Raw genomic sequence first — 20,584 nt, 5'->3', positions numbered from 1 at the left:
GGTTCCCTACTTGAAGAGCGTCTCTCTCTCTTAATACTTGCGAGAAGGCACAAATCTGTGAAATAAAGACATTTAAAGTTTAAATTAACTGAACAACATTTTATTCAATATCGACTTCATTGTAGAGTTATTGCTTAGGAAAATCTTAGTAGCACTATTCATTATTTATGACGATAGTGATAATAATAAAAGTAATAATAATGATAATAACTAATGATGTCAGGAACAACAATTTTTCAGTTTTTTTTTAAAATAATAATTATAAAGTGATTATTGAAATTTAGTGATAATTGTCTTTGAGAACTTCGCAAAGCTCCTCCAAGCTAAACCATTTTACGCATTATCGCTCTTACAGTTCTATATCTAGCAGTGTGTCAAGCCTCCTGATGTCTGTTGTGTATAAAAACCCATTTACGTTACTATTTCTGTACTATTTCGGATTAAGCATTTAGCTTACCATGTCAAAATCTCGGTATCAGGAAGAAATTACGGATTTGTTCAGACACCCGACAGATCACTGGACTGATTTTTTGGCATTTGTCAACAGTCTTGATACCCGACAGATCATTAAGATATATAGACTGCTTGCCAACTCGTATCTGTACCATATCAACAGTTTTGATACCGGACAGATCATTGTACATGTAGACTGCTTGCTAACCAGTGTTTTTGCCATATCAATTGTCTTGATACCCGACAGATCATTGAACATATAGACCCCTTGCTAACTAGTATTTTTGCCATATCGATCGTCTTGACACAGGACAGATCATTGGACTTGTTGATTGCTGACTGACTAATATTTTTACCTCATCAACCGTCTTGAGTCTAAGAATAACAAACTGTCAACAGCAGAAAAATAGGGAACGAAATTTGCCATCGATGTAATTTAGGCATACAGACAGGATACATTGAGTTGCTGAGAGTAAGACTATTTCGTTTCTGCCTTTATTCTTGAAAGGCAGCGCTTGCCCGCCGACCGAAAATGATTGTGAAAAAATACTCGATGACCGAACAGTAACCTCTATCTTGTCTAATAATTGCTGACTGTTTTGTACGCTTGTTGGGAATACATCTACCACTGCGGCTTAACACGAAGGTGACTTATCATTCATGTACCGAGACTCGCTTTCTTGAAAGTGCGCTTATAAAAGCAGACAATAAAAATAATAAAGCCGACGTCCATATTTTACCCGAGGATATGCGAAGCATAGGGAGGAGTGATATGGGGATTCGATTTGCAAATCTCTTGACTCAAGCAACTCAGGAAAGAAATCACCCAAACCTCTTTAAACAGTTAAAATTGTTTCAGCAGAACTGCCTGGTGCAATCGTATAACCTTTATTGTTCGATGTCGGGAAAACTTATTCAGTCTCTATTTATTATGATAATGATGATGATAGTAACAATGATGAGAACACTAAAATCAATAATAAGGGTGATAACGGTAATGGTAATATCAAAAGCTTTCTTTAAACTTGAAGGTCAGGCAGCAGATCCGTATATGCCACGGTGGTGTTAACCGTTTTTTACTGTGCAAAGGTGTGATACTCAAAATGTAGAGAAAATAGTGATGAAAAAGTGAACGGAAGGAAAATCTATTAACTGAAAATAAGATGTGTCATATCGAGGTTTTTTTAATACTTGGAATGTTTAAGTTTGCTAAATCTCAGGGTATTACAGGTGCAGGGTTATAGGAAAGAACATTTCTTTTGTTTCTAGCGGCGTATTGAGAGGTGGGTAATAGGGTCTGGTAATTTTTTAATAACTAATTTTCATCAATTTCTTAATAACTTGGAAGGAGCCAGGGGGATAATTTTGGAGAATTTCGATATTTGTGGAGGGGCGTCGGTGGAAAGGAGGAAACCAAATCCGTCAAATCACCCGAGACAATACAGGAAATGAAAGGTTGGTGAATTTGATTTATCACATAAACTGCGGTGTTATACAGGGATTTCCGGCTCTGAGAAAAGCCGTAACAACACACGTGAAAAAATATTTTGATGATATAGCCAATCAGCTGCTGATATGTCACTCGCCTTTAGCGCCACTCGGTCAGGTTGATGAATGAACGGCAAAGCTTTCACGATTCTCAATACAAGTTATTTGTCAGAGCTTTCTCGAACTATGGCGACTAAAAACCTAAAAAATCCGTATCGCTGACAGATTGTGTGGTTCAAACTTTCTTAGAAGGGGAAGAAAATCAATATACTAAAAGAAAAACCGAAAGTTACATATTCAGTGGCTTTGGTGTTAGTATTTCTCCCGGCTGAGAATAAAATTTACAATTGAAAGATTTGCCACCGGCCGATTTTCGCCGTTTACCTGAAAGACTTCTTCTGTCGGTAATTACAAAGTCAATAAATGAGAATTTTGTAAATTCAAAATTACGATCATTGTTGTTTTTATAATCATGATTCAACGCATTTTTCCATCTTAAGAGTTAGCGCTAACGCACTCTACGATTGTTATTCGGGGATTGTCGATTCATTTATCTTCATTCATTGATGAAGTCAGCTTTTCTTCTCAGTAAAGGGCTGTTGTGTTTATATGATAAACAAAATAATACATGGTTGCATGTAGATATGGAATTTTTCTTCTCGTGTTCAACTCGACGTCTCACTCGTTAGCTGCGCTCACTCGTGAGCTATCGAGTTAGACACTCGAAGAGAAATTCCATATCTACGCGCGCCCATGTATTACTCTTTATTTAACTGACTGTTATCAAAACGGACCGAAGGTGACTTTCCTTTAATCAAATGAATCAAAACAAAATCTGTCCTTGAAGATTAAGTGATAAATTATCATATCAAATTAAGAGACACCGTGGTCAGCCTTTTAGCAGACATCAGATCGAGAGCCAATGACATGGCATCGACGTGTGCGATTACGGAATATTTTTTTCTCAATGTATTCTTCCCCTTTTCTCTTAACAAGAATACGTTTGACTCACGTAGATGCGCTTTCTTTTATTTTAACATTTTAACTGGATTTATATTTTAACATTTCTCTTAAATGTGCGCAAAATGTTGCAAGTACAGCTGTCCAACTCTGATCCAATAGCCAACTGTTGTATTAGTCCAGTTTTTCATTTAGCTTTATTAGGCACTCACCATTTCATTGATTATTTGTTCTTGCAAGTACACCATGACCCCGCGACTTTCCAACCGCATCCTTTCCAGTCCCACTTTCGTTTGTTGATGTATGCAGTATGTTTGGTTTGACCTGTAATTTGTTTCACCGACTTGTAGCGAACGCACGTTTTTCCTTTGCAAGTACACCAGGGTCCAATTACATAATGACAATCGTCATCGTTATGGCAACCTTCCTTAGCGAGAGAACATTCGAATTCTGGTTTTTTACTCTCTGATTGTTTGGTGTAGTCGAACTTTTGAACTTCAACATCTCCGCTTTTACTGTAGAGACAACCATAACCCAAGTATCCACTGTAGTAGTACTGGAGGATTGTTGCTCGGATGTAATTCTTAGATCCTGTTTTGAAGCGATCTTTTAATATTTCCCAGACCGGTTTGAAAGTATGCTGGACAGGCGAAGGTGCCTCGTCAGCTTCATTCATGAGTTTCTCAATCAGTTCAGCCGACGTTCCCTTTGTCAACGCGCTATTTGTATCCCTTAGTCCTCCCCTGACGAACCGTGTCTCGCTAGTGCTCATGTTTTTTGCCTTTAATACTTCACTGCTATTCACACTAGAACAAGCAGAAACATTAAGCTTTCCAACATTCGTGGGGCCTGCAGCCAAGATACAGGCTTTCAGCTGAAAATCTCTCTGGCTATACGATTCAGAGCTCTCTGCGAACACCATTTGCTGGAACCTTGATCCGGTCTCCACAGACGTTATGACATGAGAGCCGTATTTATCCAAGAAAGTTTTATATTCTTCCCAAAATTGGGAAACCAAGGATGATCAATTTTTAATGGCAACTCCTCTAAGTATTCCATAAATTCTTCATTTAGGGTGGAGGTTTTGGCACTTGTGAGGCATTTTTTATCGACGTATATCTTTTCTGCCAACGCCTGCTTGATCAGAGATATGCCACTCACTTCGCTTTTCTCTGAACTTTTGCCCTTTGTTGCCACTGATACAGTAGCACCCAAAGTAAACGTAGAGGTTAAAGATGCGCTCAGGCTTGACTCGGTGGCAAGTGACTTATAAAATGCCTTGGTATTTTTATAGTAATCGAAATTGCAGCTTGACTTTGTTGTATTAATGATCTTTTTAAAGCATTCTGATGGAAGTGGATCAAAGATGCTATTCTCCTTTTCTTGAAAGTCGTCCAGCAAGTTTATGTTCGGTGGGAAAAGTATTTTTCCAAGCCCCTCGGATTCACCTTTGGTAGCTTTTTTCGCTTCTTTAAGCCTGTTTGATTCACCTTTGATAGCTATTTTTGCTTCAGAAAATGCGATGTCACGCAAAGCGACAGAACCAGGGAGGCAAACGTGGTTTATAGCTTGGAATTCGTCGTTTTCTTACTGTCGCAAGAAGGCACAAAATCTGCGAAACAGAGACAGCTTTAGATTAACCGAACAGCATTTTTTCTACTTAAATATCCACTTCTTCAGAAAATAATTAGTTTGGAAAACCATAATAGCAACGAAAATGATATTGATAATGATGATGTATAATAATGATAATAACGATAATAGTCATGATAATAATAATAATAGTATCACTTACAATTATCAACCTTCATCCGAAGTTATATTTGAAAACCTCTTTGAAATTCTTAAGAAATGAACATTTTTAAGCGTCAATGGCTTTATACCCGTCGGATCCTTTTTTTCTTGTTAATGTGGTTGATATATTCTTCGAAGTAACACGATGTGTAATTGTCGGTGGACTGTTGATCGATGGTCTATCGCCATTTAACAGATAGTCTTTCGTCAACTAGCCAACGATTAGCCGAATGTCCTTCTATTTTATTGGACATATCTATTAAAATATCATTTGATACATTTTGCAATGCTCGATGTGATATACCGATGATCCACTTTACTACCACCGCTCAGAGACAGACCTAAATGCAATAATAATCTACCAAATAACTTGATTGATGGAACCCATTAAAAATTAATTGGTTTAACGACTGTTATAGGGTCAGAAGGAGCAAGAATTATGATGCAAAACCTCGAGTAACCCACCCTTTAAAGCTTTAGACAAACAATATTATCACAATTAAATGTAATAAATCATAAATCAACAAAGGAATTTAATTATCTTCTATCGCGTTCATCACTTCCTCGGAAACATTCACAAAACGCAAGGCAGCCATTTATCATTTGATCTGTTTTTTTTTTCCTTTGGCCAAGAGCCTACCAGAGAATCCTTCAAATAACTTTGCAAAAGTAAAGATCTCCTCGGGCCAAGAGTATTACCGTGTAACTGCGTTTTGTGGGAAATAGTCTGCTCGTGTGTAGTTGTATCATTACTATTTTGTAAAAAGTGACCAATCCGTCATTTGAGCTTTTAGAAGGTGTTTTTACCTTTTAAGTCAACCATTAATAACAAACTGCGGATACCAATTTAATTGAGGCATACAGAATTACGTAGCTAAGAATGAAAATACTTTGTTTCTGCTTTCAGTCCTGAAAGGCAGCACGCGGCTCCACCTACTGAAGGTAATTATGAAAATATGACGTCGATGATGGAATAAATATGTCCTATCACACGTTTTTGTTGTATCGCTGAATCTTAATACGATTTACGAACCAGAGCGCAAAATATAGATATCAAACAATTTATTTTATAAATTATTTGTTATCCAACTACTTTATTTGTATGCATTTCTTATAAGGCCGGAAAAACAAGGCAAATAGAGAGTGGTTTGTGATCGGTGTTGTGTTACGCTCGCGTCGGATTGGCTCATGAGACGTCAACCTGTCAAGCAAGGTTTCTGAACCATTCAAAGTTGAATTTGATTTATGATCGTTGTGCTCAAAACGCACACCCTTGAAAGTACTGCTCATACAAAAGCGATTTGTTTATCTATGAAAACTGTTTGAGAATTATGTATTGCAAGTAACAAAAACTTTCGATTTGTCGAAAGACTAGCTCTTAAAAACATGGATTATAACATAGTGCGCGTGCTTGCACTATGTAAGTCTTATTTATTGAGCCGCTATGAACAAAATCTTTATTTATGCACGCCCGTGCGTAAATAATATGACGTTAGCATTTTTTTGACATGGCTTCAGAGTTTTCGTCCTGTTAAGCTGCAGTGCAGTTTCCCTTCTCTTTGAAATTTGGAAGAAACCAGCGAAGAACTTCCCAAATTTTCTATCGGCTTTGACCTTTTAGGTCCTGATCCAACAAGTAACAACAAAAATAAAGCCGAAAAAACTCGCAAGTTGCACGTTTCGCAAACTTGTCGGAAGCGTAAACATTATTTTGAACAATCAAAACCCTTGATAACTTCGGGTCTTTGACTTTTAAAACATTTTTTAGTGACACTTGAATTCATCTGGCTTTTATTTTCTCCATTTTCCCCGTAAATTTTGAGCTTTTCATTCACAGTTATCGGTCAAACCAAAGTATAAAATGTAGCGTGTTTTTGACCCGCCAATAGGGACGTTTTTTTACTTTTTTGTGCGTAGTGAGAATTTTCAATAAAAGGCTTCTTCGCGCAGATCCTTGTTGTCGCTCTGTTATAAAAGAATTTGCTCGTGCTTTTAGCTGTGCGCATATCGTGTTATGAATGCACTTGGGAAGTTTGGAGAGCACTCAGAAAGCTAGAGTTGCTCTCGGCTGCGTCTCGAGCTACTCTTACGCATTTTTCGTGCTCTCCAAACTTTCCGCGTGCATCCATAACTCGATGTACGCACGCTTAGCATGAACAAATTATTAATGACGAAACATACATCTGACGAAACATACACCAAAGGTGTCGGACAGAACTTCAAAACTGCCACTCAGTTTTATCATACGACTTAATCAACGTGGCGACAACGCATCGCAGGTATTGCTGCCGGTAGTTGAGGAGCAGAAGGCTGTGAAACAAGAACAGTGGTACAGTCCATTTTCTTTACTCTGATACAAGTTGAACGTAAGCATAGTTAAACAGGTCTTTTTTTTTCACAGTACAAAATAACCATATTTATATTTAATCATAAAACTTGAATATCTGTATTCGATTCATTAATTTGTACCTACTTGGCGCATTTGGATTATTTTAACTCTCAACCTCGTCCGATAATTGGGGACTTTTCCTGACGGAACGTTGTCACTAAGTTTATTACCGCAGCCAAAACAAAAGTGGTAAATCGTTTATATACCGTTTATTTATAGCCGGCGCGCTAAATCTCAAAATAGCTGCCTTCCGTTTTGTCAAAGTTTCCAAGTGATGAACGAGATAGAAGAAAATTCAATTGCGAAGAGCATAAAAGATGTCTCTAAGTTCGGTGGAACACTTTTCGAAAGAAACATATGCAGTTTTTGCTGATTGAATTCAAGAAACCTGTTAAAACTGCTTGCTTATCTTGACACGAGTAATCAACAGAGTTGTAAGAAAATAAGCGCAATGCTTTCTTTATTTACAGAATTCAGAGTTCGAAAGCACCTGAGCAATTATACGTGCGTAAGCACTGCCTTAGGTGTCTGAAGTGGGCACGCATCTTATTACAATGGCGAAGAGATTGTTGAACTTGGCGGATCAATCGGGGACGACCCTAGTTAGGATGATGGCAAATTTTTACTTGACATGTACCCAGTAATCGAAATTTGAACAAGTGACTGGAGGGTAAGATTTCAATGTCAAGTTTACTTAGTAACCTGAGACTTGATTCGGCAAAACAACCAATATGAACAACAAGTGAAACTTAGTTACTTTAAAATATGGCAGCATAATTTAGTTGATTTTTAGGATCTTTCATGTGAACAACAAGTGAAACCCTGCACAGTTTATCCACGACCTTACCACAGATAACTTAGTTACTTGAAAGTATAGCAAAGTGATTTAGTTGTTGTTTAACATCTCTCTCGTAGCGTTGTTATCTACTCACATTATGGGGGTCGATTCTTCCAGTTCTTCCTTTGTCTGTTAGAATCTGTAAACTGTGGTTGATATGAGATATGTTTGGCCTTAAAAATAGAACTTAGCTTAATTTGGAAGTCATATGTCACATAATATTTACGTGTAGACAGCTCAGGTGTTAAAAGGTCTAATAGTAAAAACCAAACTCTATTTGTTTATCGACGCGTATGAGTAAGTTCTGTAGTGTTCCCCTGGCCTGCGTTATACCCTTTATACGCCAAAAGCGTTTCAAACTTAGTAACATGAAATGATTTAAGGAAAGCGAACAGGTACGCATCTGTACTCCATTAAGTTGATGGATTTCACCCCAAGGGGCCAACCTGTTACCAACTTGACTAATTTCACCATATCGGTCCTATTCGAGGAGACTTTTAGCTTAAATAGAAAATAAATCTAAGTTAGAGAAGAATATTATACCCTCCCCTGTTTTGGTAACAGGGAATGTTATTCAATCTATGCATATTACGATGATTCTAATGATGATTGTCTCAAAGATGATGATGATACTAACAATGATAACGAGGATTATAAAAATAAGAATGATAATATAAGCTTTATCTAAACTTGAAGACCGATTAGCGGATCCGCACAAACAAAGGTTGGAATAGACCGTCTCCTCAGAACATAAACGAATTGCTATCAAAACATGAAGAAAAAAATTGAAGGGAAAAACTTGTATGAGGGAAAATCAACCAGCTTATTTTTAAAAAACTGCATTGCCAATTTTAAAGATTCCTTTTAGTTCACAAACTTTGAGACAGCTTAATGAAACTGGAGAGTGATAAAGAGTAACAGTATAACAAATAAACACTTAAATAGACCAAAGCCGGGATCAGTTTTAGAAAGTTTCCCTTATTCTTTCCTAACGGAGTTGACTTTTCCAATAAACTGTAGTATCTGTAATGTTTCGATTTGGTAGGCTTTTACATATCACAAACAAAGCTTAATTTAGAAGTGACAGGTCAAAGGGAGAGTTAGATGTACGGAGATAATAGGTTAAAATGTTTCATGGTGAGAACAAACCTACACCAGTTCATCGTTCTCTTTGACCGGGAAAACCTTATGAATTTATTTTGCGCGCTATTTTTAACAACTTTGATTTTCAAGTTTATTTACTAGCTACCAGTTGAGAGGAACTCTGCTTTTGTTTCAATTGTCCAAAATATTTGATTAGTTCAGCACAAAGTTTGAGAATTATTTTAAGTAACCGAAGATGTTTACTTTTAACTTTATGTTAGCCTGCAGGGAAGGTGTCCTATTAGAGCACTAACGTTATAAGCTCGCGATCGTCTATACGACCAGCCATGTTTCACTTGGAGTTAGATTAGACGGAGGCTGTTTTTTCATCAACGAAAAAGAATTGGCTTAACCAAAACGTTCTCTGCTGACGCAAATACGAGTTCATGACGCATTTGGCTTAGGATTGACAGCTGGAGCTTAACAGGACCAATAAGGAACTCCGTTCCTGGGCAAACAGAGTTTTGCAAAATAACAGTGACTTCGGGAAGGCGTAATCTTCACTTCCCATCCCTACCCCTCTGTTTATTTTTGACCGACGACCGCCCCCTTGGTACAAATTTCTTTTTCTCTCCAGCCTTCCGCTGTCATTAAAATAAAAGACGGCGGCCACGATTTTCGTTTAAGGGAATACTGAGCACTCGGTTGCCAAAATTACGCTTGCTTTGCAGGCTAAATTTATGTAGAACACACAGAAAAAGCAGAAAGAGAAAACTGCCAGTGAAAGAATGAATCTAGGAATCAAAGGCCACGGAAATTTAAAATAAATGAGATGAATGCTCCAATATCAATTGACTAAACGTTATTCCTTTACTTCCTATACGTTAGTTATCCTGATGGTAATCATGCAAGTAAGCTAGTGTTCAATCTCGGGGAAGTGTCATTTACCAATTGCCAATTGTCAGTGGTAGGCCGGAGCATATCAATGATGGTAGAAGCACTATTGAGTTAGAATGTAAGCATCTGGGTTTGCTTTGAACACTGGGGAACTTCCAATTTATGCAATTGTTACACCGCATGTGCATTGAAATAAGACAGGAATTGTATTTTGGACAATTAACACTTAGTTAAGACTTGATCCATTTTCCAGTGAAGTAACGATCAAAAGGCTCTGGTAATTTCTCTGAAATGGAAGGAAACCAGAGAATAATTTTGGATGGTAGCGTAAATTTTGTTCTATTTAAAGGGACGTCGGTAAAGAGGAGGAAACTAAATCCGCCAAATGAACGGTGGGTGAACTTGATTTATCAGACTGTTATTAAAAGGGATCAGAGGTGACAAATTGCACTTTTCTATGGAACAATTTTTTGATCCAATGAATTAAACCAAACATCAGTCCTTGAGGATTGAGAGATCATTAACCTTGTCATATTAAGTGACACTACGCGAACTCAAACTTCACGGATTGTCAGCCTGCCAGCAGACCCAAATCGGGCGCCAATGAAAAGGCATCGATGGGTGCAATTAAAGAATAAGACTTCAACCTATGATGAGGCCTCCTTAAATTTATCACGGTTTATCCAAGCCAACAATCATGATCGATAACATCGACCGTATTTTTAATTTAAGAAAACTACAGCAAACCAATCCGCAACCGTTTTTTCACCATTAATGGTCTTTCACTTTAGTTGATTTGATCAATAAAAGCAAATTGTTGCTGCGTTTTTTATAATATAAACGAGCTATCCCTACAGCCCTGCTCATCGCTCGTGCTTTATTTGGCTTCATTTTTTGACCCCGTCTTGCCATTTGAATAGGACCGAAAATGTTGTGTAATCCATGACCATTACCTTGGCTTTACCGAGGAGTGGTAAAAAGCAGCTCTGCCCTTGTAGCATCACTGGTATAGCTAATTTTTTATTTGGGATGACATTTACCAAACACGTCTGTGATTCTAATTTATCACCGGGGTCGCTCAACGAGACAGTTTGTCAAGTCATTTTTCTCCAGATATTGAAGTAAACACAGAAATTAGGCTAGCCAGCAACAGTTTTATCTTTTGAGAAATTTTTGCTAAATGTATTCTTTCCCCTTTCCCCTCATTAAGAATAAGTTTAACTCTGGTGGATGCACTCTTTTTTATTTTAACATTTTAACTGGACTTACATTTCAACATTCCAAGTAACTGATCGAGAAATGTTTCAAGTACAGCTGTCCAACTCTGGTCGAATGGCCAACTGTTGGATTACTCCAGTTTTTATTTCCGTTTAATTAGGTGCTTGTCATTTTAGTGATTACATGTAAGATAGGAAAAGATCACATTTCCTCTTCTTCTTCCTCCCGTTGAATTGGAATTGGATGTTTTGCTGCGTGGTGCTTGGTTTTGCCGGGTGTAGAGTGCTTAGCGGCATCTTCAGCTGTGTAAGGTGTTGGCATCCCTCTCGCTTGACCTGTAACAGGATCCTTTGCCTCGTCGTAGGTTGCGTTGCTAGGTACTTTATGTTTACCAGCATCTTTGGACGTAATTGGTAAGGACCACACAACCTTCCGTTCATTGCGATCTTTATTGTAGCAACCACACTTAATCCACAACTTTTTCCAACCGCATCCTTCCCACATCCAGTTGTGGTTGTTGATGTATGCCATTTGTTTGATTTGACCTGTTATTTGTTTTTCCGAATGGTAGCGAACGCACGTTTTTCCTTTGCAAGCACATTTGACGCCAATTACGTAATGACAATCGTCATCATTGTGGCAACCATCGTGAGCGAGAGTACATACGAATTCTGGATTTTCTTTCATTGGCTGTTTGTAGTCGAACTTTTGAATTTCAACATTACCACTTGTACTGTAAGGACAACCAAAATCCAAGAATCCACTGTAGTAGTACTGGAGGTTTGTTGCTCGGTGATAATTCTTAGATCCTGATTTAAAGCGGCCTTTTAATATGCTCCAGATCGTCATGAAAGTATGCTGGACAGGCTTAGGTGCCTCATCAGCTTCATTCATGAGTTTATTTATCAGTTCAGCCGACTTCTTTCCATTCGTCAAAGCGCTATTTGTATCCCTCAGTCCTCCCCTGACAAACCTTGTCTCGCTAACAGTCATCTTTCTTGCGTTGGATATTTCACTGTTTGTCACATTAGAACAAGCCGAAAGACCAAGTTCTCCAACATCTGTGGGACCTGCAGCCGAGATACAGGCTCTTACCTGGAAATCTCTCTTGCTATACGATTCAGAACTCTCTGCGAGCACCATTTGCTGGAACTTCGATCCGGTCTCCACAGACATTATGACATGAGAGCCATATGTCTCCAGGAAAGTGCTGTATGCTTCCCAAGAATTGTGGAGCCAGGGTTCCTTAATTTTCAATGGCAATGTACTAAAGAATTCCATGAATTCTTTATTCAGGGTGGACTTTTTGGCATTTGTGAGGCAATTTTTATCGACGTACATCTTTTCTGCCAACGCCTGCTTGATCAAAGATATGCCACTCACTTGTCTTTTCTCTGAGCTTTTTCCCTTTGTTGCCACTGATACAGTAGCGCCCAATGTAAAGATAGAGATTAACGATGCGCTGAGGCTTGACTCGATGGCAAGTGACTTATAAAATGCCTCGGTATTTTTATAGTAATCGAAATTGCAGCTTGACTTTGTTGTACTAATCTTTTTTAAGCATTCTGATGGAAGTGGATCAAAGATGGTGTTCTCCTTTTGTTGAAAGTCGTCCAGCAAGTTTATGTTCGGTGGGAAAACTATTTTTCCAAGCCCCTCGGATTTCGCTTCTTTGAGCCCGTTTGATTCACCTTTGGAAGCTATTTTTGCTTCAGAAAATGCGAGTGTCACGCAAAGCGACAGAACCAGGGAGGCAAACATGGTTTATAGCCTGGAATTCGTCGTTTTCTTACTGTCGCAAGAAGGCACAAAATCTGCGAAACAGAGACAGGTTTAGTATAACTGAACAGCATTTTGTCTACTTAAATATCCACTTCTTCAGAGAATAATTAGTTTGGAAAATCATAATAGCAACGAAAACGGTATTGATAATGATGATGTATAATAATGATAATAACGATAATAGTTATGATAATAATAATAATAGTATCACTTACAATTATCAACCTTCATCCAAAGTTATATTTGGAAACTTCTTTGAAATTCTTAAAAGATGAACATTTTTTAGCGTTAATGGCTTTATACCCGTCGGATCATTTTCCTCTCATTAATGTGGTTGATATATTCTTCGAAGTAACGTGAAGTTTAATTGTCGGTGGACCATTGAACGATGGTCTGTCGCCATTTAGCAGATAGTCAGTCGTCAACTAGCCAGCGATTTGCCGAATGTCGTTCTATTTCATTAGACATATCTATTAAAATATCATTTGATACATTTTGCAATGCTTGACGTGATAAACCGATGATTCACTTTATTACTACCGCTCAGCGACAGACCTAAATGCAATAATAATATACCAAATAACTTGCTTGATGGAACCCATAAAAAATTAGTCGGTTTTACTACTATTATAGGGTCAGAAGGAGCAAGAATTACGATACAAAACCTCGAGTAACGCACCCGTTAAAGCTTTAGACAAACAATATTATCACAATTAAATGTAATAAATCATAAATCAACAAAGGAATTTAATTATCTTCTATAGCGTTCATCACTTCCTCGGAAACATTCACAAAACAGCCATTTATCATTTGATCTTTTTTTTTTTCCTCTTCTGTAGTATTTTGTAAAAAGTGACCATTCTGTCATTTGAGCTTTTAGAGGGTGTTTTTACCTCTTAAGTCAACCTTAATAACAAACTGCGGATACCAATTTAATTGAGGCATACAGACAGAAAGAATTACGTAGCTAAGAATGAAAATACTTTGTTTCTGCTTTTAGTCCTGAAAGGCAGCACGCGGCTCCAGCTACAGATAATTATGAAAATATGACGTCGATGATGGAATAAATATGTCCTCTCTAACGTTTTTGTTGTATCGCTGAATCTTAATACGATTTACGAACCAGAGCGCAAAATATAGATATTAAGCAATTTATTTTTTAAATTATTTGTTATCCAACTACTTTATTTGTATGCATTTCTTATGAGGCCGGAAAAGCAGGGCAAATAGAGAGCGGTTTGTGATCGGTGTTGTGTTACGCTCGTGTCGGATTGGCTCATGAGACGTCAACCTGTCAAGCAAAGTTTCTACACCATTCAAAGTTGAACTTGATTTGTTGATCGTTTATATACCGTTTATTTATAGCCAGCGCGCTAAATCTCAAAATAGCTGCCTTCCGTTCTGTCAGTGTTTCCAAGTGATGAACGCGATAGAAGAAAATTCAATTTCGAAGAGCATAAAAGATGCTTCTAAGTTTGGTGTAACACTTTTCGAAAGAAAGATACGAAGTTTTTGCTGATTGAACTAAAGAAACCTGTTAAAACTGCTTGCTTATCTTGACACGAGTAATCAACAGAGTTGTAAGAAAATAAGCGCAATGCTTTCTTTATTTACAGAATTTACAACAGAGTTCGAAAGCACCCTAGTAATTATACGTGCGTAAGCACTGCCTTAGAAGTCTGAAGTGAACACGCATCTTATTACAGATGGCAAAGAGATTGTTGAATTTGGTGGATCAATCGGGGACGACCCTAGTTAGGATGATGGCTAATTTTTACCTGACATGTACCTAGTAATCGAAATTTGAACAAGTGACTGTCCCCCCATAACAACTTACCCATTATTAGGAGGGTAAGATTTCAATGTCAAGTTTACTTAGTAACCTGAGACCTGATTCGGCAAAACAACCAATATGAACAACAAGTGAAACTTAGTTACTTTAAAATATGGCAGCATAATTTAGTTGATTTTTAGAATCTTTCATGTGAACAACAAGTGAAACCCTGCACAGTTTATCCACGAGTTTACCACAGATAACTAAGTTACTTGAAAGTATGGCAAAGTGATTTACTTGTTTTTTAACATCTCTCTTTTAGCGTTACTATCGACTCACCTTATGGGTTCGATTCTTCCAGTTCTTCCTCTGTTTGTTAGAATCTGTAAACTGTGGTTGATATAAGATTTTTTGGCTTTAAAAATAGAACTTCGCTTGATTTAGAAGTCATAGGTCACATAATATTTACGTGTAGACAGCTCAGGGGTTAAAAGGTCTCATTGTAAAAACCAAACTCCATTTGTTTATCGACGCGTATGAGTAAGTTCTGTAGTGTTTCCCAGGCCTGCGTTACACCCTTTTAGTCTTCAAAGTGAACTTTTAATTGATATCTGCCAAAAGCGTTTCAAACTTAGTAGCATTAAATGATTTATGGAAAGCGAACAGGTCTGTACTCCATTAAGTTAATGGATTTCACCCCAAGGGTCGACCAACTACCAATTTCACCATATCGGTCCTATGCGAGGACCTTTTAGTCTTCAAAGTGAACTTTTAATTGATATCTGCCAAAAGCGTTTCAAACTTAGTAGCATTAAATGATTTATGGAAAGCGAACAGGTCTGTACTCCATTAAGTTAATGGATTTCACCCCAAGGGTCGACCAACTACCAATTTCACCATATCGGTCCTATGCGAGGAAACTATTAGCCTAAGCAGGAAATAAATCTAAATTAGAGAAGAATCTAACCTCCCCTGTTTTGGTAACAGGGAATCTTATTTAATCTATGTTCATTACGATGATTGCGGATCCACGCTAGCAAAGGTTGGAATGGACCGTTTCCTCAAAACATAAACGAATTACTATCAAAACATGAAGAAAAAAGTAGGGAAAAACATATTATGTTGTATTGTTTCTCACTCAATAAAGAGTTGAAATCTTTAACTTCGTAAAAGTTCCAAGGGTATAACTATTACAGGTCTAAGACTCTTAGGTGAGGGCTCTCCTTTCCTTTCTAGTGCTGTATTAGAGGCAGTGTTGGTGCTCGAAAGATAAAGTTATGGTACTACTCTGTCAGATTTCTAGCACAGAGTTGGGAACTTATTACGAAACATTCTTGTGATAGCGTGCGACAGTTATAATCGTTCGCTAATCTCTAAACCAATTGCAGACGCATTTAACGTGGCTAGTTGAATAAGGTTTAAAGTTCGAGCTCCTCTCAAAAATTAGTTTAATGGTTATGTGGTTTTTTTTCCATTTAGCTTTTAAGCCAGACTTCACGATCATTTTTTTCCCCTTGTGGAATACATATTCATTAATACTAAGAATGCTAATGTTAAACCTTGTCATGAAACGACTCAAACCTCTTTAAACAGCCCAAATATTTTCCGCATAAACTATTTGGTGCAATTGTGCAAACTTATTTTTTTAAAAACTGCATTGCTAATTTTAAATAATCCTTTTAGTCCAGAAACTTTAAGACAGCCTAATAAAGCTGAAGAGTGATAAAGAGTAACAATATTACAGATAAACACCTGAATAAACCAAAGCTGGGATTCGTTTTAGAAAGTTTCCCATTTTCTTTCCCAACGGAGTTGATTTTTCAAATATACTGTAGTATACTAAACGTTTGAACGTGTCCTTTAGTAGCATGTCGTAATGATGTGGGATATTGATCAAATGAAGCCTTTAAGTGCTACTGTGGTTCTTTCTTTATTCACTCCGAGCTTTCGCCGTTCTACGGCATCATCAGGGAGGACGATAAAATATTTGCGCTATGGTTTTAAACGTTGGAGGTGCCACTGTAAATTAGCATAGTGTAAAACTAGCCAGTAGGACGCATGAAAACTAATGGCGTGATAAAATGTTCTAAAATAAGTGTTAAAAACAGTTAATTAAAATAGCTCATTAAAATAAATCATTAAAATAGAAGATCGTTAAGTTCAGTGCATTCCTCACGGGAGTTCAGTCCCGGCTTGTGCTTTCTGATGTAATACGCTTCGTACAATCGCAGATTGAGGGGGTCATTTTCACGTGTGATTACTTTGACTTCAATGTTATGGCTGTTGTTGCGATGGTGTGTTGTGAGATGTTTTTTTACCGCCGAGTTGTCGTTGGTCAAGTGTTCTTTTGTTCGATCATGTAGGAATCGTGTCGTGCTTCCGATGTAATATTCGCCACAAGCCTTGCACGTGAGCGGTAAACGGTGTTTCTCTGTAGGCATAAATTGGTGTCTGCGATGGGGCAGTTTGGTCCAGTTTTGGTCCCCATCGCAGACACCAATTTATGCCTACAGAGAAACACCGTTTACCAGCTCACGTGCAAAGCTTGTGGTGAATATTACATCGGAAGCACGACATGATTCCTACATGATCGAACAAAAGAACACTTGACCAACGACAACTCGGCGGTAAAAAAACATCTCACAACACACCATCGCAACAACAGCCATAACATTGAAGTCAAAGTAATCACGCGTGAAAATGACCCCCTCAATCTGCGATTGTACGAAGCGTATTACATCAGAAAGCACAAGCCGGGACTGAACTCCCGTGAGGAATGCACTGAACTTAACGATCTTCTATTTTAATGATTTATTTTAAAAATATTTTATCGTCCTCCCTGATGATGCCGTAGAACGGCGAAAGCTCAGAGTGAATAAAGAAAGAACCACAGTAATACTGTAGTATCTCTAATGTTTCGACTTGGTCGGTTGCGTGTCGCTTTTACAGATCACAAACAAAGCTTAGTTTGGAAATGACAGGTCAAGGGGGGGTTAGATGGGTGGGGCTGTTAGGTTAAAAGGTTTCATGGTAAAAAAAAAAACCTACATCAGCTCATCGTTCTCTTTGACCGGGAAACCCCGAAAGTTAGAGAAGAATCTACCCTCCCTTGTTTTGCTAACGGGGGGTCTTATTCAGTCTATGCATTTTACGATGATTATAATGATGATTGTTTCAAACATGATGATGATGATACAAATAATGATAAAGAGGATTATAAAAATAAGAATGATTATGTAAGCTTTATTTAAACTGAAGACCGATTAGCGGATCCACACAAACAAAGGTTGGAATAGACCGTCTCCTCAGAACATAAACGAATTGCTATCAAAACATGAAGAAAAAACTTGAAGGGAAAAACTTGTATGAGGGAAAATCAACCAGCTTATTTTTTAAAAACCACTTTGCCAATTTTAAAGACTCCGCATAGTCCACAAACTTTAAGACAGCTCAATGAAGCTGAAGAGTGTCAAAGAGTAACAGTATAACAGATAAACAGCTAAATAAACCAAAGCTGGGATCACTTTTAGATAGTTTCCCATATTCTTCCCTGACGGAGTTGACTTTTCCAATTCATTGTAGTATCTGTAATGTTTCGATTTGGTGGGTTACGTGTGGTTTTACAGGTCACAAACAAAGCTTAATTTAGATGTGAACGGGGTCAAAGGGAGAGTTAGATGTACGGAGCTGATAGGTTAAAAGGTTTTATGGTGAAAACAAACCTACACCAGTTCATTGTTCTCTTTGACCGGGAAACCCTAATGAATTTATTTAAGACTGCAGAATTACGATATAAAAACCGAAACCTATGTTACACAGCTTAACTCTAGAGAACAGCGAGAATCATTCCATAACAAACGATACTCAATCAAAAAATAGCCGAGTCTAGAACGAATATCGAATTATTTCTTTCGACGGATCGATTGATGCATTAGTCAATGCTGGATCCTTTAAAAAACTTAATAATGACCATTTCAGCTTCAGGATCATTTATAATCTTCATTAAGATCAGTTGCAGTCTAAGTTGGGATCATTAGTGGGTTTGAACCATTACCATTCATTGGTTCATTTCTTTGTTTTGAATACCGATTTGTTACCCGGTAAAATGACTACATAGTGTCACATAATATTCATCTTAAAGATTATTTGAAGTTTGGTTGCTACCTCTATGATGCAATATTTACTAAGCTTATAATTTGATTGAGACTTTTAGAAACAAACAAATCAGTGACAGCACTATCAATAATGATAGAAATCTAGAGTACTGGTTACAACCATCGTAAAGCTCTCTTGCTATGTAGTTGAGGCTATTTTTGTTTGAAAAAGAGAAACCGAAAACATGGTTAACGTACCTTGTGCATTTCTTTTCAATTACTAGTTGTCAATCGGAGTGAAGTTATCAAAGTTTCTGTCACTTTACTCTCTTTTCACTTTTTGTATTTGGAAACATAGGCTATTGGAAGGAATTGTCACTGCTGCAACAATATTGTAAGGAAATTCAATAGAATGGGGTGCATTTTATCTGGTCTGATATTTATGTTTTATTTCTTAAGGTGTGGGGATAATGTGTCCTACCTGCATGCTGGATCTTGTTTGTTTCCATCTTGTCCAGTGCTTTCAATAAGATTTGAAGTAGGTGGCTAGCTCAGTAAAGCAATCGCCGGAAAATAATATGAAAAATAATTTCCCACTCCTTAGGCCATTAGTTCCATTCAGAATAAACTGGCCTCAAACGGAGTGCTCTGTGATTAACTTTGGTAAATGATCATCATAATTAGTCTCCTTTGAAACAAGTTTTTCACTGATCGTTTTATTTCTAATCAAAATCTTCCATTTACTGACGTGCAAACCTGCTGCAGGAGTTTCGCACACGCCGGAGTATTCCCAAAAGCCATATGGTTGCTAATAACCGAGATTTGAGCCAGTATGTTCTTGAAAACTCAAAATATGTTTTTTTTTTGCTGAAAATGTGGTATATGATGAGACACGTAGAGCTGACGAGTGAAACGGTGAGCCATTTTTTTAAAGCCAGGAAAGAAAAGGCTTCGACAAGTCTCTTCCGCAACTACAAATGTGAGCTGATATTTGCTTCACTCTATATTTTCCAAACGAAAATCCTCATTTAACAATTTTTCTTTCATTGAGTCGTAATAAACGATACTTGGAAGCAACAAACAACTGCACTCGAAGGTTTACCCACCATAATTTGTTTGATGCAAACCGGCATACTCTGGTGAAACGGTGTGGCTGTTTTTTTCATTAACGAAAAAAAATTGTTTTACCAAAACGTTCTCTGCTGACGTAAATACGAGTTCATATTTGCCGCACTCTATATCCTCCAAATGACAATCCAGTGTAGAAATTGCTTCGTTTTGTTCCGATTCTAGTGCGCGAGACGTGTTAAATTCCGTGCTTCCTCGAGAGCGGAATCGAAACTTATAACTTTACAATTAAAGAGAACTGCCAGTAAAAGAATGAATCTAAGAATCAAAGGCCACGCAAATTCAAAATAGATGAGATGAATGCTCCAATATCAAATTGACTAAACGTTATAACTTTACTTCCTATACAATAGTTGTCCTGATGGTAATCATGCAAGTAAGTTAGTGTTCAATCTAGGCGAAATTTCATTTGTCAATTGCCAATTTTCAATGGTAGGCCGGAGTGTGTCCATGATGGTAGAAGCACTATTTAATTAGAGTGTAAGCATTTGTGTTTGCTTTGAACATTGTGGAGCTTTCAGTGTATGCAATTGTTAGACCCGCATAGCACATGCACGTTGAAATAGGCCAGAAATTGTATTTTGGACAATTACCACTTAGTTTAGATTTAGATCTTTTTTTCAGTGAAGTAACGATCAAAAGGCTCTGGTAATTACTCTGAAACAGAAGGAAACCGGAGGACCATT

At 37.5% G+C, this 20,584-nt stretch overlaps 2 protein-coding genes across 2 annotated transcripts; both read right to left on the bottom strand.

Moving 5' to 3' along the window:
- Nucleotides 1-3,124: 3,124 nt before the first annotated feature.
- On the bottom strand, nt 3,125-9,354 carry LOC131791861 (DELTA-alicitoxin-Pse2b-like). The gene is given in 4 exon segments (XM_059109233.2): nt 3,125-3,906; nt 3,909-4,370; nt 5,022-5,053; nt 9,320-9,354. Coding segments are annotated over 4 exon segments (1,311 nt in total).
- Nucleotides 9,355-11,265: 1,911 nt separating this feature from the next.
- Nucleotides 11,266-15,062, bottom strand: LOC131787164 (DELTA-alicitoxin-Pse2b-like). The gene is made up of 2 exons (XM_066159101.1): nt 15,016-15,062; nt 11,266-12,934 (listed from the first exon to the last, which is right to left on the bottom strand). The coding sequence occupies exon 2, from the start codon at nt 12,879-12,881 to the stop codon at nt 11,322-11,324; it is 1,560 nt and encodes a 519-aa protein (XP_066015198.1). The 5' UTR covers nt 12,882-12,934; nt 15,016-15,062; the 3' UTR covers nt 11,266-11,321.
- Nucleotides 15,063-20,584: the final 5,522 nt, after the last annotated feature.

The sequence above is a fragment of the Pocillopora verrucosa genome, chromosome 1, assembly GCF_036669915.1.
Source record: "Pocillopora verrucosa isolate sample1 chromosome 1, ASM3666991v2, whole genome shotgun sequence".
NCBI classification, from domain to species: domain Eukaryota; kingdom Metazoa; phylum Cnidaria; class Anthozoa; order Scleractinia; family Pocilloporidae; genus Pocillopora; species Pocillopora verrucosa.
The sequence above is the reverse complement of the archived record's forward strand: the minus strand, read 5'-3'. Positions and strand labels throughout refer to the sequence as shown.